At 46.5% G+C, this 18,510-nt stretch overlaps 1 protein-coding gene across 2 annotated transcripts in view; it reads left to right on the forward strand.

Moving 5' to 3' along the window:
* NPEPPS (aminopeptidase puromycin sensitive) overlaps positions 1-18,510 on the forward strand; it is a 695,867-nt gene that overhangs the window by 579,164 nt on the left and 98,193 nt on the right. For both annotated transcript variants that reach the window (XM_069237501.1, XM_069237500.1), the window contains 3 exons: positions 13,234-13,341; positions 13,451-13,606; positions 15,556-15,603. In XM_069237501.1, coding sequence (XP_069093602.1) covers positions 13,234-13,341; positions 13,451-13,606; positions 15,556-15,603 — 312 coding nt within the window. The remainder of the gene's footprint in view (positions 1-13,233; positions 13,342-13,450; positions 13,607-15,555; positions 15,604-18,510) is intronic.

The following is an 18,510-nucleotide window of genomic DNA, read 5'->3' on the forward strand; positions in this document are numbered from 1 at the left end:
GATGTCTTTTAAAAAGGCCATCTTCAAGCCCTGCAGTGCCTGTCACTGGCCAATGTAGGTGACAGACCCTCGTCTTGTTTGCCAGAGGAGCCTTGAGCACGACCACGACCCAAAGTTGTGCTTAGACTGCTGCGCGATGCTTCCCAAAGCTTTGAGGGGGGGCTCCCTCAAGTTGATGGCGGCCTATCTGTGTCGGTCGCGGTCCTTGTCAAGAGGAATTTTCAGGGATCGGACGTGGAGTCAGAGGGCATCGTCCCATTTAAATCTTCGGGACATTCGGCTAAGTCTAAGCACAAGGAGAAAAAGAAGTCACAGCATGCTTTGACTTCTACAACTCTGTCGGCTGACAAGAAACGGGAGCATCCGCATTTAGGCCTTGTTCCATACTTGAGTCTGGGCCGGCTTCGCACTTCCCTGAGTTTCCAGGAGCCAAAGGGACCCCCTTTTACTGAAGGAATTTTTATGATGCGATGTGCCTCATATGTGGGCTGGCCGACCCTCTGGCGTGCCATACCCGTTTTCATTTCTGGTACGGACGCTGGGAGGAATGTGAGGGGTCACTGGACCCTGAAGAAATCCAACCTTATGAGCATGGTATTGACTGGTGTGAGGAACTAGGTGAAGATAGTTGCGTAGATTCTTCCCCAGATATTGGCATGCATTCTCCCCCTACTGTGGCTACGGAGGAGGGAGCATCTTTTGCCATGGTGGTGTTGGGGGGGGGGGGGGGGGGGGGGCTCTGGAGGTTCTCAACCTTCCTTTGCCTCAGTGCTTACTTTGTGCTTGTTGTTTCCAGTGCAGAGTTTCAGCACTTATTTATGAGGGTCGGCACTTATTTTTCTGCCTCAAGCATTTACTGCTAGCAAAAGACACATATAGGAAAGAGAGACGAAGAGAAAAACAAAAAAACGTCACAATGGGAGAAAGCAGAAAGCTGCAAGTGTGAGCTGAAGGGGTAGAGAGTGGCTTTAAATGGATTTAAGAGGCCCGAGAGTGTGTCAGGATTACACTGCCTCAGTATTCCGTGTTCACACATTTAATTGCAGCAGCCGCGTATTTAGGAGGAGGGCTTTGGGCACTGGCATGTTTTTATTCGCAAATTAAGCACGGAGTTGCCCTCTGTGGCAGACCAGCCCAATGTCTTGACAGAGGTGCTTTTGCCGGGAGCCTACCCATCTGATCCGCTCCTCCCTTTTAATGAGGCCTTCAACGAGATGTCATTTTGGGTACCTGGTCCAAATCAAACAATGGCTCCTTTGAATAGGACAATCGCCCTTCGTCACTGCCCAGTTCCGGGATACCCAAGTTTCCTCATGCAGCACCCCAGCCCTGACTGTTTGGTGGTCCAGGCTTCCACCTCACGTCAGCCCTGGCGATTTTCCTACTGCTGCACTGGATAGGAAATCCAAGAGGCTGGAGACACTTTGGAAAAATGTTTTCTTCTGGCAGTCCTTGAACACAGCATGCCTTTTGGCCCGCTACTCCCATGCTCTGTGGGATAAGATTGCGCAAGTGCTGCCTACGTTCCTGTAGGAGGGCTGGGCCCTACTCTCTCAAGCTGTAGCAGTCAGAAGAGATTCAGCAAAGTTCACAGTTCGATGCGGACACAACCGATTCGCTTGGCAGAGCTGTTTTGTCGACAGTGGCCCTTAAGCGCCTCACCTGGCTTTGTACTACTGGCTTTTAGAGGGATGTCATGTCGTCTTTGGACTATCCCTTCCATGGCTCTCTTCGGAGACAATGCGGACTCCAGTGCTCAAATATTTGGGCTACGGCTCGGTCCTTAGACTTATCTTCTGCCACAAGCCACCCTCAGTTTACTTTTTGCTCCTTTCGTGGCTACAGAAGGGGCTACCAGCCATGCCCGTACCCACCCACACATATTCCGTGCATGCTGCACAACCCTTGCGTGGTCAAGGGTGCAGACTCCACAGGCCTCATGCATCAGAGGTCTGGTCAGTCTGCCTCTATCTCAATTACTGGCTGGTGAAGGCGGGCTCGCCTCACGCTGTCTCTCCCAACTCCAGACTACGGCGGACCTTCAGCACTCGCTGGGGTTCACTATAAACATGCCAAAGTCGTACCTGACTAGTTTTCAGATGCTCCCTTTCATTGAAGCTGTTATGAACACATTGCAGTTTCAGGCTTATCCTGCAGAGTGGCGAGTCCAGGATATTCATGCGATGATACCGGTGTTTTAGCCTCTATCGTGAGTTTCTGTGAGACCGACTCGGAGGCTGCTGGGAATTATGGCCTCCTCCATACTGCTAGAAACAAATGCACTTCAACATTTGTGGGCTCTGCAGCAGGACCTGAAGTTCCAACAGAAACATCATCAGGGAAACCTCTCTGACATAGTCTAGATCTGTGAGGGAACTGCAAAAGATCTGCAGTGGTGGTTAATGAACCGCAATTGGGTCAGTGGCAGATCCCCTCTTCCTAACCTGAACTGGATCTGACAGTAGTGACAAATGAGTCACGCCTAGGATCGGGCAACCATCTGGGAGAGGTGGCAATCACAGGACTCTGGTGTCCAGCGTAATCCGGACTCCATATCAATATGCTGGAGCTGTGGGCGATCTGACTAGCATTGAAGGCCTTCCTACTTTCCATCTAGAAGGGTTTAGTGCAGGTGTTCACAGACAACACCACCGCTATGTGTTACTGCAAAAATAGTGAACCCTATGTCAAGAGGCCCTGCATCTCTGTACATGGTTGGACATGGCTGGAGCATTTCCCTGGTGGTTCAACACCTGGCAGGCTCTCAACACCAGGGCAGACAAACTCAGCTGCAGTTGCTTGGCAGAGCACAAATAGGGTCTCCATCTGGAGGTGGCACATGGTCTCCTTCAGCAGTGGGGAGAACCATTGTTAGATCTGCTCGCCTCAGCCGAGAATGGGCAATGTCAGCAGTTTTGTGTGCTGGAGTTTTCAAGGCAGCTCTTGCTCAGCGACTCTTCATCTAGAGTGGAGCTCAGGCCTCCTGTATGCCTTTCCGCCCATACATTCCTGCCCAGAGTTCTTGAGAAGATCAAGAGCAACTGGGCCTAACTTATCCTTGTGGCACTGGATTGGACTTGGAGAGTCTGATATCCTGAACTACTGAGCCAGACCATCGATCCTCCAATCAGGCTGCCCCTTTGGGAGGATTATCTGTCGCAGCCACAGGAGAGGGTTCTCCACCCGAACCTGTCCCGTCTCCTCCTTCTTGTGTGGAGATTGAGCTGCAGCAGTTGACAGCCTTTTACCTTCCTCCCGAAGTCTACGATGTCATCTTGGCAGTCAGGTGTTCCTCCATCAAGACGGTATACTCCTGCCTTTGGGAACAATTATGGCCTGGTGTTCTGACAGAAATGTTGATCCCCTTTCCCGTGCTCTCTGCCACTGTGTTCAAGCTAGCCTGGCTGATGAAGGGTGATACACTGAAACCAGTCCCCGGATGCTTCTTCCCGGTCCAGGGAGGACCTGGCCTGGCAGTTCAGGCTGGACTGTTCCCGTGAGGAACAGGGTCAAGACTGGTTTGCATATGGCTGGGTCCAAACTGGGGTGGCATGGTGAGCAAAAGAAGGATGGATCAAACCCAGATTTTTGACTGGGGGTGAGTTTTGATTTTTCAGCACTACGTTCATCATCCTTTTGTGTTGATGAAGATTCCCTTTCTGCCTGTATTTCTCAGGTTTCTGTCTTCATTCTACCTCTTGCCCAGCAGGGCTCTGCTTTGGACACTCTAAAGGGATATCTTTCTGCTATCTCTGCGGTACTAATATTGCCTGATCAACCCTCTTTTGAAATCTCCTGTGGTACATAGATTCTTGAAATGTTTAGATCATCTTTATCCCCGTTCTTCCTTTATCATGCCTCAGTGGGACTTGATTCTGGTGCTTAAATTCTTTATGCGTGCTCCCTTTGAGCCGCATCACAATTGTCTCCTGGGGTTACTCACCATCAAAACAGCTTTCCTCGCGGCCTTAACATCTGCTCAACAACTAGCTCAATAAGTTACAGGTCTTATCATCTAAGCTGCCCTATTTATCCATCCATCTTGACAAAGTGGTGCTTTGCACGCAGGCCTTCTTTTTTCCAAAGGTGGTCATGCCCTTTCATGTGGGTCCATCCATCAACTTGCCTACTTTCTACGCTCCCCCTCACCCTTTCAGGATTAATGAGCATCTCCGTTAGTTAGACCACAAGCGAGTATCGTTGTTGTACCTTGACCGCACATGGGAATTTCGTGTAGACAATCAACTCTTCATGGGGCATGTCTGAGCTAAAAAGGGTCGTGCTGTGCAGAAATGGACAACCCTCAGATGGGTCGTGCTCTGCATTAAAATCTACTAAGCACTGGCCAAGAAGCAGCCCCCTGTGGGCTAGAGTGCTCATTCCACCAGATCTAAAGCTGCTACATCTGCGTTACTACATGGAGTTTCAGTCCTGCATATCTGCCTGGAGAGTCAGGTCCCTCATGATGGGCATTTTGCCCATTTGGTCCTACAGAACTTGCTTGTCTGAAATTTGTCCACAGACCCACTTACAGGCTTGGTGGTGCTTGGGTATCTTTTCTAATTTAAGGAATCTGCAGCTAGAAGTCTCTGTCAGATGAACAAGTTATTTACCTTTGGTAACGCTTTATCTGAGAGAGACTATATCTAGCTGCAGATTTCTTACCGGCCCACCCATCCTCCCCACTCTGTGAACGGTATAGGTGCAGCCAATGACACGCGTGGAGCCGATCGACACCACTTAACAGCGCGCAGGGATACTGCTTACAAAAAATCTTCCGGGTCCAGTCTGACACCTCGGATAAATCCAAGGTAAGGAATCTGCAGCTAGATATGGTCTCTACCAGTTAAGACATTACCGAAGGTAAGTAACTTATTTGTTACCTCCTCTTTCTATGCGTGATGCAATATGCATCATCCATAGAAAGAGGAAATTGCCTTTTAGGATTGTTTTTGTTTAGGAAGGAATCTCTTGCTGCACAAAACCAATTTTGCCTGTAACACAGGTTTGCTTGCAACATGGTGCAAGGGTGCCTGTGTTGGCACTAGGCAACACATTGTGCAAGTGTCAGGAGAGAGCAGAAGTGTGCCATATTTAAGTATATATAGTGCATTTCTGCTCTCTCTTTCATGCAGTGCAATGCAGCAGGTTGCCTTACTTAGTTGAGTTGCATGAAATATTAGTAAATATGCCCCATTTTGCTTTAAGCATGCTTGCCAGTGCTTTTATGCACTCTGTCTGACTTTATTAAGGTGTTGCTGCTGTTGTGTGGACATTCATAGCTGCTGAGTGCTCCTGGGCAAATTTCTGAAACCTGAACTTTTAACAGACTTGACATTTTGCTGTTAACCTTGTAACTATGGGCTGAAAACCCCCAGCATTAAAGTGCAATTGAGTAAAAAGCTAGAATTAGCTGAAGGTATCACACGTAAACCTTGCAGCTATGAAGTTTGTTGGTATGTGGAATTCTTTAGTTGTGTTATCACCACTATTCCTTGTGCGTGGTGACAGTACTCTTTTCACAGGGGTCTGTCACTACTCATTGCATTGAATGTTTAAAGCCTGGATATTTGGCAGTTGACCTGCTATCAGTACTGATTTTGTTAGAAAAGGATGCTGTTGTGTCTACTGTTTGTGTCCATTCTATGTCTGTGAGTGAATGTGAAAGTACATATTGTCCAAAATCCTTATGAACCAGCCATTTCACCAGTCTGTGTAATCATTAAACATAGCCTGTAAATCCAATACGATTTTAATATCCCAAGTGCTCTACAGTGTATAAAATAATTATACCAGACCTAAAATGTGCTTCTAAACCCTGCATCAAGCACACACAACTGAATTAATCAAAAAGAAGAAGACATATTATTTTAGTAACAACCCTAAACAACAAAACCCAAGAAGAAGAATCTGAGACCAATCTTTTGTGATGCTGCCTTGTGTAATAAAGTTACGTAATGTTGGCCACTTCATAAAGACATAAAAAATAGGCATTCTTTCACATCTTAACTTCTTTGGATTGTATCTTAGTTTGTAGTTGTGCTGGTTTTTATCAGTGCTTATATGTTCACACTGAGAAAGGTTGTTTCTTTTTTGTTGGGTTTTATCAGTTACTATAGATTTAAAACTAAAATAGGAAAGGCTACACATGCGTTATTCTCTGCTCACCTTCATTATACCATGGTGAGATCTCCATTTAATCCTCACCTTCTTGGTGTGCCTCTCAATGCTATCACTTCTGCTTGATATTTCAGTGAGCTGCAGGCTGTGTGAGTCCAGCCTTTTTACACCACCTGGTAGCTGTTACTTGGGACTTCTGCATCCTCTCTTTTGAAAGTAGTATCACCCTTCCATGTTGAGCAGTCGTTCATATGCTCCACATTTTTCTCTCCACCACTTAACGGAGGAGGCGAGGCTATACCAGTTGGATCTACAGTGAGTCCTAAACTTCTGTACTGATAGGATTAAGGAATGCAGTGAATAGGATGATGAAGACTTCATTGTTTGAACATTTTCAAAGACAGACTTGATTATGATGAAGTCTCTTTTATCAAGCTATATTGCCTTGGCCAAAAAGGAAGCTCTTGAGGACCTTATGGTTCATTCCACTAGGGCAAAGTCAGAGGCTACAGCCCAGGCTCAAGGTGTCCCTGTTTTCAGTATGTGCCAGGCAACCACTTTGGCATCTGTCCATATTTTCATTAGACACTCCTGTATTTATTATTTGGTAAGCAAGAAGGGTCATTTTGTCCCCTCATTCCTACAGGACTTCCTGTTCTAAATTAAGCTCCTTAGGCTCACCTCATGGGGCATGGCATTGCATTGGTATGGTTTCACAAGATGAGTTTGCACATAGAAGTATCCATCAGATTAATAAGTTGCATACCTTCAGTAACACTCTTTCTGATGGATACAACTACCTGTGGATTCCTCACCTTATGAATTCGATCCTTGCGCCAGCATCCGACAAAGTCTTCTTCCTAGCTGTCTACGTCGACGAGGACGTCATAATGGCACGGCTCCACGTGACTCCGTCTGACGTCAACGTGCCAATAAGAGGTCCTCGCCGGCGTACTGACGTCAGTTTTCCTTTTTTCCGTGCTTCGACGCCAAGGGTTTTTCTCCCTGGCCCGTTGGTAACTGTAACGATTTTTGAAGGTTACAATGTCGCCTCCAAAGAAGTCCGGTTTCAAGCAGTGTAGGGAATGCGGGGGTCGGATGTCAGTGACCGACCCCCATTCGGACTGTATTTGGTGTTTAAGCTCCGAACATGATGTGGAAGGTTGTTTTTCGTGCCAGCACATGAATCCGAAAGCTCTGAAGAAACGCGAGGCGAAGCTCTTCTTAGCCAAGGCAAAGAAGAAGGAACACAAGAAGGTTTCCTCCCATGCTTCTCCCAAAAAACATAAGAAGCGGCGTCATCATGACTCTCGGCGCCGTTATGACTCTCGGCGCCGTTCGGAGCGGAGCCGATCAAGGAGTCGGTCGAGGTCTCGTTCATCACGACGCCAGAAGACATGGGAGATGAGTCACACTGTCACGCCTCAGCCGGATAGTCCGGGGTTGTCACCGGCGCCTTCAGTTTATGAGGTCACTCAACGTAGCCCTCATTTTTCGCCGGCGCAGAGGGATCCTGATGTTCCTCAGACATCAACTCAGTAGTACCCGGATTTCCCGACTCCTGGGACGGATCCGGACGCATTTTTTAATGCGATGTACGCTGTTTTTCGGTCCATGGCCCCTGCTGGTGCACCGGCGGGTCCCACGGGGCCATTGGTATTCAATTTGGGCTCGCCGGCTTCATACAGGGCTGCTCCATTCATGCCCTTCTGCCCTACAGAGACTGGTGGTTCGGCGCCGAGGGTCTCCCCTGGCAGGAGTCCTTCGCCTGTGACTGTGGATCCGTTGGCACATCAACCGACTCCTTCACGGCGCCATCCGGCGTCGTTGTTGTCTCCATCTAGACCGGCTCCATCTCCGTCTGTCCATTCGGCTTCGAGAAGGTCATCTGCCGACTTCGGGTCGGCTCCGGTGCCGGTTAAATCCAGGAGCCTTCCTGACCCTGTTCGGGGTTCAAGATCGTCGGCGTCGATGGATTCTTTGTCGACGCCGGATCTGGAAACACATCTCAGATCTCGAAGGAAGGCGTTGAGACTTCTGGAGGAGGAGGAGGAATACAGAAGGCTTGAGGAAGGTGAGATCGAGCCTTCTGATGACTTCCAAGGTCTTGCCACTGCTAGTGGTTTGGATACTTCCCCGGAGTGGGACATTGCGACTCCGGGGGAGTTTACTGAGGAGGCTGCTTCCTTCCATGCAGTGGTGAGGAAGGCAGCTGAGTATTTGGATTTGCCTTTGGCCACAGCAGAAGTAAAAACGAACCTGCTCACAGAGGTACTTCATCCATATTCCTCCAGTGCGGACCCTTTGCTGCCTTTTAATGAGGCTTTGACTGAGCCCATTTTGGACCTGTGGAAAAAGCCTGTTACATCTCCTGCTGTGAACAGAGCAATGGCGAGGAGGCATAGAGGTGCCCCAGGAGATCCGATTTTTCTGTCTCGTCACCCGACTCTGGAGAGCTTGGTAGTTCAGGCGTCATGTTCTGCAAAGACTGCTCCTGGAACATTCCCGGGAGTTCCGACGGATAGGGAATCCAAGAGGATGGAGCAGTCTTCAAAGAAGATTTTTTCATCTTGCGGCATGGCCTTAAAGCTACCAATTCCACCTGTGTGCTAGGCAGATACATCCATGCCCTAATGGACTCGGCTAAGGAGATGGCAAGGGATCTGCCGCAAGATATGCAGAAATCTTTTGGGTCCCTTTTCACAGACGCTCAAGCTGCTGCACAGCAGATTATAAAGTCTGGCCTGGATACCTCAGATTCTATTGCCAGGGCCATGGGAACATTGGTGGCTACAAGGAGGCATGCCTGTTTGAGGTCCTCTGGTTTCTCGTCAGATGTACAATCCGCCTTAATGGACCTTCCTTTTGACGGGGAAAAGCTGTTTGGGGACAAGGCAGACTCTGCCCTTGAACGGTTTAAGGACTGTCGGGCTACAGCTAAGTCCCTGGGATTACAGACATCATCTACATTGTCTTATAGACCTTTTCGTAGGTTTCGAGGATTTATTCGAGGCTCTGCCTTTAGAAGGTCACAATCTTACGCCCAGCAACCTGCCAATCCACCCTATCGTGCCTTCAGAGGGCGAGGTAGGGGTAGGGCTAGAGGTCCAGCCCAGCAGCTCTCTTCTTCATCCTCCTCTGGTGGACAGCAGCAGAAGCAGCCCTAGTTTTCCCCACTTTATCAGCCATACTTCTCCTGTAGGGGGAAGATTGAGTCTTTTTCTACAGAAATGGAGGTCAATTACAACGGACTCGTGGGTGCTAGGAATTGTGGAAAAGGGCTATGCTCTCCCCTTTCAGGAGTTCCCTCCTCCCTTTCCCCCCCCCCCCCCCCCCCATCCCTCCTTTTGTTCAGAAGACCATCTTCTGTTGTTAAAACAGGAGGTTGTCACCATGTTGGCAAAGGGCGCTATAGAGTTGGTGCAGTTGCAGGAAAGGGGTCAGGGGTGTTCTTCAAGATATTTCCTGATTCCCAAAGTGGACGGTCGGTTGCGACTGATCCTAGACTTGAGGATTTTGAATTTGTTCCTCAAGCAGGAAACATTCAAAATGCTGACCCTAGCGCAGGTACTATTGGCGTTGAACGAAGGAGACTGGATGGTGTCTGTCGACTTGCAGGATGCGTACTTTCATGTTCCCATAATCAAGTTGCACAGGAAGTATCTCTGTTTTGTGGTCGGATCGCAACATTACCAGTTTGCGGTCCTTCCATTTGGACTTACTTCAGCACCTTGAGTTTTCACAAAGGTGATGGCAGTTGTTGCAGCACATCTCAGAAAGAGGGAGGTGGCGGTTTTACCTTACCTGGACGAATGGTTGATCAAAGCCAATTCTCCGGAGCTTGTGTTGTCTCATCTGCGAATGACAACGCAGTTGTTGTTCGATCTGGGTTTCTCTGTAAATGTGCCCAAATCTCACCTGGAGCCCTCTCAACGCATCCTGTTCATAGGGGCAGTACTGGACACAAAATCGGTTCGGGCCTACCCCCCGCCTCAGCGGGTTCGGGACATTCAGGCGCTGATTCCGTTGTTTCAAGTTGGAGCGGCAGTTCCAGTCCTCAAGGTCTTACGCCTGCTACGTCTGTTTGCTTCTTGCATTCTGTTGGTCACTCATGCTCGCTGGCATATGAGGGCTCTTCAGTGGTGCCTCCGCAGACAGTGGTTCCAGCACAAAGGGGATCTCAGGGATTCAATAAAGATCTCCAGGGACGCTGTAGCAGATCTTCTTTGGTGGGCAGAGGACGGCAACCTTTCCCAAGGAAAACCGTTTTCACTGCCTCCTCCAGTGGCCACAGTGATTTCGGATGCTTCCACTCTATGGTGGGGAGCTCATCTGGGGGACCTGGAGATCAAGGGTCTTTGGTCTCCAGCGGAACAGATGTTGCATATCAATCTGTTGGAATTGCGGGCGATACATTTGGCGCTCAAGGCCTTCCTCCCTTCCCTTCGCGGTCAGTCAGTTCAGATCCTGCCGGACAACACTATCGCGATGTGGTATATAAACAAGCAGGGAGGAGTGGGGTCGTACCTTCTTTGCAGAGAAGCCCTGCGACTCTGGTCCTGGGTTCAGGACCATCAGATTTGCTTAATAGCAAATCATTTGGCCGGGGTTCTGAATGTACGTGCGGATGTTCTCAGTCGTCAATTCTCATTAGATCACGAGTGGCGTCTCCATCCGGATCTAGTCCTCCACATCTTCGAGATGTGGGGAACTCCTCAGGTGGATTTATTCGCCACTCGGGAGAACGCGCATTGCCCGTTATTCGGCAGCCTCCAGTATCCGTTGCAAGGGGTGTTGGGGGACACATTTCAGATGTCCTGGAGCGTCCAGTTCCTTTACGCGTTTCCTCCCATACCTTTGATTCCTCGGGTCCTGAGGAAGATTCGTCAGGACCGGGTCCAAGTCATCTTGGTGGCTCCGGACTGGCCGAGAAGGGTATGGTATACAGACCTGCTTCAACTCTCTCAGTGCCCTCCGCTCCGTCTCCCGCTCAGGGCAGACCTCCTCTCTCAATTGCAGGGGCAGGTTTTACACCCCAACCTCCAGAGCCTGCACCTTCATGCCTGGAGATTGAACGGGGCAACCTGAGTTCGTTTTCTCTCCCGCCGGATGTAGTGGATGTTATACTATCGTCCAGACGACACTCCACTAAATCTGTTTATGCCGGTAGGTGGGCAAACTTTGTGCGGTGGTGTGGAGAGAACCAAAAAGATCCTTTAAAGGCCCACCTTTCAGATGTTCTTTTATTTGTTCTTAGTTTGGCGAAGAAAGGCTACAGTTAAGGGTTTCTTGGCAGCTCTGTCGGCATTTCTTTGCCTTCCGGGCCAGCCATCTTTATTTAAGTCTCAATTGTAATTCGGTTCCTTAAGGGTTTGGTGAATAGGTTTCCTCCTACTCCCTTTCACATGCCTCAGTGGGACTTAAATCTTGTTTTGACATTCTTGATGGGTTCGCCTTTCAAGCCCATGCATTCATGTCCTTTGAGATATTTAGTTTTGAAGACTGTTTTCTTAATCGCAATCACTTCAGCCAGGAGGGTTGGAGAGCTTCAGGCACTTTCGGTTAGGCCTCCTTTTACCATGTTTTTCCCTGATAAAGTGGTTCTAAAAACCAGGGCTGCTTTTCTGCCGGAAGTTGTCACCCCTTTTCATATAGGGCAGACTATCACTCTACCTGCGTTTTACCCTCCTCCTCCTCACCCGTCTAAAGAAGAAGAGAGACTCCATAGGTTGGACCCTAAGAGGGCCATGAGTTTTGGCCTAGAGAGGACTAAGGACTTTCGCTTAGATGATCAACTGTTTGTTGGGTATGCTGGTCAGCGAAAGGGCAGAGCGGTTCAGAAAAGAACACTCTCCAGGTGGGTCATCTTGTGTATTAAGATATGTTACTCATTGGCAAAAAAGGTCCCTCCTGAAGGTATCAGGGCCCACTCTACTAGAGCTAAATCTACATCCTCGGCTCTAGCGAGAGGAGTTCCATTAATAGATATATGTAAAGCAGCAACTTGGGCGTCCCTCCATACTTTTGTGAAACACTATTGTTTAGACTCTGAGATGAGGAGGGACGTCATTTTGCTCGTTCGGTATTGCAGGATTTCTTAGTGTAATCAGGCGGGCACCCACCACCGAGTGCGGTACTGCTTGGGACTCTATTCATAAGGTGAGGAATCCACAGGTAGTTGTATCCATCAGAAGAACAAGTTACTTACCTTCGGTAACGCTTTTTCTGGTGGATACACTAACTACCTGTGGATTCCTCACGGTCCCTCCCGCCTCCCCGTTGCCTGCCTGGTTACACTCTTATCTTGCAGTTTTTTGATTCATGTTTCTTCTTATATTTATATATTTGCATATATCTGTCTATATATTTTGGTATATTCATGCTTTTGAGGTGATAATGTAAATATATGGTTTCAATGGACAAGATTTTTGTGTTCGTATATATTTATATATTTCAATTTTTATGGTCGGTTTACACCTGTTAGCCGTAAAGGCACAAAAAAAATGAGGTAAAACTGACGTCAGTACGCTGGCGAGGACCTCTTATTGGCACGTTGACGTCAGACGGAGTCATGTGGAGCCGTGCCATTATGACTTCCTCGTCGACGTAGACAGCTAGGAAGAAGACTTTCCGTCGGATGCTGGCGCAAGGATCGAATTCATAAGGTGAGGAATCCACAGGTAGTTAGTGTATCCACCAGAAAAAGCGTTACCGAAGGTAAGTAACTTGTTCTTCTGGTAGACGCGAAGTCTAACTGCAGATTCCGCACTGCTCACCCACCTCCATGTTCTTTGGAATTGTCTCAATCTGTCAGTTATACTCCACATCTGAGGGCATGGAAATGATCAGTAAGTTAAGTGAGGCTGGCGAAATGCCAATGGCACCACTTGGTGCCACACAGTCACTATAGCAAGTGTTTATGGATCCTGTCTGCCACCTTGGGAGATTCAGAAGTTGAGGAATCTATCGGTAAATGGTTTCTGTCAGAAAGAGCGCAGCCAAAAGTGATTAACTTATTTGTCTTGATTCCCACTTTAATGTTTTATCTAACTGGTTCATAATCATTGTTCACTTGAAGTTCACAGTGAATATCTGTTGTGCTTCCCTTTCCAGCTTCACAAACAGGGTGACATGCAAGAGGAGAAGAACCGTATTGAGAGAGTCCTTGGTGCCATCCCTGCACCTGATCTCATACAAAAGGTTCTTGTGTTCGCACTCTCAGTAAGTGGAAGGTGGAATAATAGTATTAGTTTGTCCCATAATCAAAGTTTACTCATGAAACAGCAATCTTCAAAGATGTCCCTTGATTTGAACTATTTTCTATTTTCAGGAAGACGTTCGTCCCCAGGACACAGTTTCAGTCATTGGTGGGGTTGCAGGAGGCAGCAAGCAGGGTAGGAAAGCTGCCTGGAAGTTTGTGAAGGACAATTGGGATGAGCTTCATAATCGCTACCAAGGAGGTTTTCTCATCTCACGGCTTATCAAGGTACAGGCGTATTGTGAATCAAAGATTTATAAAGGCGGCACATCAGCCATTAGGGTCTCAAAGTGCTGAAAAAGCAAGGAGAAGACTGGAGCAAGAGCGATGCAGCAGCTTGGGGAGAGCTGGGTCTGGTTCCTGCTCAATGGGATCGCGCTGCAGCCGTCATTAATTACGTCCTAGGAGGTGGTGGGCAGAGCTAGGGAGGAGGCAGGAAATAACAGACAGCATGCGGGAGTGGCAGGGGAAAGGCAAGGAAAAAGCTGTGAAAATGAGGGAAAAGGAAAAAGGCACACAGAAAATGAGGGAAAAGCAAAAAGGCACACAGAAAATGAGGGAAAGCAGTGAGGACAGGGGAAAAAGCAGGGAGAAAACAGGAGCAAGAGTGATGCAGCATCATGGGAGAGCTGGGTGTCTGGGGCCTTCTCAGTGAGGTTGTGCTGCGGCCTCCATCAGGTCGGTCCCAGGAGGAGGGAGTGCGCTGGGTGGCGGTGGGTAGGGCTAGGTGGGAGATGGAAAATAACGGATGGCATGCAGGAGCGCAAGGGAAAAGCAAGGAGAAGGCACCCAAAAATGGGAAAAGGCAAGGAAAAGGCACACAACAGCGGAAAAATCAAGGAGAAGGCACAGACAAAACGACAGAAAAGCCACAGAGAAAGCTTTGAAAACAAGGGAAAAGCAAGGAGAATGCACAAACGAGGGGAAAAGCAAGGAGAAGGTTCACAAAAAACGAGGAAAATCAAGAAGGCACTAAAAAAACTGGGTAACAGCAAGGATAAGGCACACAAACAGCAGAAATGCAGGGAGAAAGAAGTGGGAACTAGGAAAAAGCAAGGAGAATGCACACACAAAAACAGGGGGGAAAAGCAGTAAAAATGAGGCAAAAGTAAGGAGAGGGCACACAAAAAAATAAGGGGAGCAAGGAGAAAGCAGTGAGAACAAAGGAAAAGCAAGAAGGCGTCACTTGCTTACTTGTGCTGCTTGCTGGGTTATGATTTTGAATAAAACCGGGGGCATAGAGGTGTGTGGTTGTGGAAGATTAGGAAATCGTTGCAGACCAAGAGTTTACCATTAGTTGTTGAATGAATAAAGCATAAAGATGTGACTGATGGAGGATTGACATAACACTTTTGGGACATATACATTGATAGTGTATGGGGCACACGTCCTGTGATTAATGCATTGAATACAGACAAAGTGGTGGGTGATGTGTTGGAAAAAACAAATTAATTCAGGGATTTAAGGTACAAACCATTTTGAAATCTACTCAAATTATATTTCGACCCAATTTCTGATAATTACTATACCAAGAGCATGGTTGATTTACTAGCATCTAGTGGATAGAAAAAATTGGATTGTCTGTTAATATATTTCACATTATTCTTTAGCTAAGTGTATAACTATTACACTTTAAGTTTGTACAATAAATATCTAACATATTAGAATGGGGACCATAACACGGGTATATGGACCCCATGAGAAAGTTCAAGGGTGCACCAGGATGTCTGAGAGGACAGACTGCTTTTTAAATAATAGTTTAAAAAAAATTAAAACAATACTCTATGTTCAATGAATCAAAAATTATTTGTTCTTGGCCCAGAGACATGCATTTAATTCATCTAGTGGCCTTATGGAATTAGCTTTTACCTGTTGCTGCCCACTGTTTAATATAATTGTGAAGTAATATACACCTCACCGACTTGCTACATGCAAGCATAAGTGCGTTCTGACCATGTACAGCAGAATGGCATGATATTTCTTGATATTTTGGGAGTTTTCTTTGCTCTGATTACCATGCAGACTTAACCAACACTGAACTAAAACACTAAAGATAGTGTTTAGCTACAAGATTTAAAACTTCATGTTTTCAGGATGTATGACTTTCGACTGGTACTTGTGTGTTGAAATGTTAATAGAATGAGGTTGAAATAAACTTACTTTCCATATTTTCTCAGCTGTCTGTCGATGGATTTGCTAGTGATAAAATTGCAGCTGAAATAAAGGTAAGTGTGGCAACTGCATTATCGTTTCATACACCAGCAACCTGTTACCGTATGCTTGCCATTATAATGTTGAAAGTGGCGCTGCTTATTTTAAACAAACTCCCATTTTCACCCAGTACACAGTTCCAGGACCCTTTTTTCAACTTTCTAAGGTAGAATTGATTATTTCATGTTGCCTGGGATCACTGTAAATCCAAGACTGCGATTAGGTCATTGACTCTGGTCTCTTTCAGCACCTCTTATCTGAACTGTAATTGGGACAGTAGAGCCCACCTAATACAAGTGCTTATGATCTCAGTGATGGTTTCTATGCTTTTAAAAGTGTAGAATTTTGAAATCATAGTAGGGCTTTACAAAGCATGCTGAAATTGACCTCCTGACCTGGATCTTCCTGTTATGTAAATGTAGCCATCAAACAAAAAGTAACCCTTGCTCTGCCATATGTTAATCTAGATTGACTGTGGCTCTAGAGTATCCGTTTTCTTCTGCCTCTGCCTATTTCAAGAAACACATTTCTCATAAATGGTATCTGGAAAAGAGTATAATTCTTTTCAACTTAGGCGATGCATGGGATCATAGCAAAGTAATGTGTTTGCAACTTAAATATAATTCATCTAATTTTTGTTTGACTTGTGTGTGGCAGACTTCACATTTTGCAATATAAAGGCATATGAAGTATACTTAAAGTAGAAGAAAAACCATGAGAACTCTTCAACAAAACAGTTGCATGAATTTCATCTAGCAATCGCACACAATGCTTTTCTAAAAGAAAATATCTAAATTATTAATCAAACAGATAAACCTATTTATCAATGTCAAATCCCATACATTGACCTGATATATAACTGCCCTCCATTGTGTCAGAACACAGCCAGTCCTTGTGGTCAGACTTAGGGTCACCTTTATCTTCTCCAACATTGGATCTTTTTGGATCTTTTCTATATTCACATGCCTTAATCATTCCTCTTTTGTTAGGCTGGGTACCCCGGTACATTAAAATAGCAGTATATAATGTAAAATATACAGCATGTAGTATATAATGCAAAAAGCCCATGGGCCTGAAACAACAGTGTTTTTAGTAACATATCCACCTCATTTAAAAAAAAAAAAAAAACTTTAGCCAACGAGGAGGAAGCTTAAGAACTCCTACTCCACCTAGAGGCCACCATATCTCATATTTCAACTGCATGTCATGTGTGAGGGAGTCCCCTGGCAGAGCTCTGCTGTAGCCTTTCAGTGAACCTGAACATTTTTCTATATTGGTCTGCCCTGGACTTGAACCAGCCCTATTTTCTGTGCTGCAGTATTGTGAATTGTTTTTGGGGAAGAGCACAGTTTCTGAGCCAGGGAGATCCTTTGGTCTGTCAAGCAACTGTCACCATGGCTGACAATGAGAAGCTATCTCTTTTTAAAACATGTATGTCTTGTGGCAGCAAGAGGAATTACACTGATGATCAACATTATCAGTGTATTTACTAGCTTTAACCGAAGCACAAGTCAGCAGACTGTAAGATTTATAAGACTTTCTCCACTAAGACTCTTAAGGACAGGGAAAGGAAGTTGACAATATTCCTTGTGAAAAAAGAAAATATTCCTCCTTCTGAAGGAAATGCCTCCTGTTCAGGGGAAGTTTTAATGAGATGTACCCCCTCCCAGCACTTCCATGAAGGTGGCGCACAAGACGAGACTTGTGGTTTCCTGAGATTGCTCTATTGGTGAAGCACTTGCAGTCACCTCCTCTGCTGCCAAACCAAAGTCTAAGAGCTACAGAGATTCACCTGTGGCAAAGAAGAAGAGTCCAAGTGCTTTTAATGGATTTTAGACAGAAATCACCTACTTATTGTTGAGAGCCACACGTGGTCCAAGTACCAATGGCCATGATAATCAATGTTGCACCAAATGATGGCTTCTTTTACCAAGTTTATTACCGCAACCAGCTAATAATCGTAACATGGGGTTACTTGCTGCTCCCATCCTCCTGCCTTCTCAACCTGCTTCTTTACCAGCTTCGCCTCCTAGACACTCGCCACCTTCCTCCTCTTCCAAGGCCAAGAGGATCTGTTCATTAAGAAAACATGGATGATGCTTGTTCTAATGGTTCTACCTATTCTGCTATAGAGTGAGAGGAACGTGAGCGACCACCAGACTGTGATGGAAGAGGTGATAATGGCCGAGATTTTATTGGCCTAAGTGGAGACTCTGGACCAATGTCCCAAGATGCTACAGAAGATATCTTTAAATTCCATTCCCCTATGGGGCCAAAATGATAAGGGGGATGGAGATAGGTCTCCTGGATACATTTCTGGTAAAGACATATAAGCGTGTCTTTCGGCTACCAGGACATGCCTCATCAGCCCCGGTCAGACTGGAATTTATGTTGGTTAGGCAGTCGCTAGCTCGTCCCGCGGCATATATCAAATGCTGTTACAAACTGAGCCGCGCCCCAAAAGGGTCACTAGCTAATTTAGTTTGGCAGGAAATTAATTTAGCAAGAAGGAATAGCAATTACAAAAGGTATCTGGAAAAGAGTATAATTCTTTTGAACTTAGGCGATGCATGGGATCAGTCGCTTCCCACCCTGGCTTTCAACAAAGTAGTGAATAAATCAAGTAAATTATACAGCTGACTAGAAGACAGGGAGGTTCTGGCTAAAAGGTTGCATGGTTGGTTGATTCTCAATTCATATAAAACTCTCAAAGAATCACCACTTATGACTGCCCCCTATTCACGGAAAATCGAACAAATCTGTCTAAGGCTAGGTGAAGTTCCAATGTTAGACCTCATGCCAAAATGGAAGAAGGGACTGCTAGCAGACACCCATGAGTCTCGCCTATGTCATCTGGCAGAAGTAAACTTGGTGCATGTGGTCTGCATTTGCCCAGCTTTGGCTGCTGAAAGAAGATGCTT

Source organism: Pleurodeles waltl, chromosome 6, assembly GCF_031143425.1.
Source record: "Pleurodeles waltl isolate 20211129_DDA chromosome 6, aPleWal1.hap1.20221129, whole genome shotgun sequence".
Classification (NCBI taxonomy): Eukaryota; Metazoa; Chordata; class Amphibia; order Caudata; family Salamandridae; genus Pleurodeles; species Pleurodeles waltl.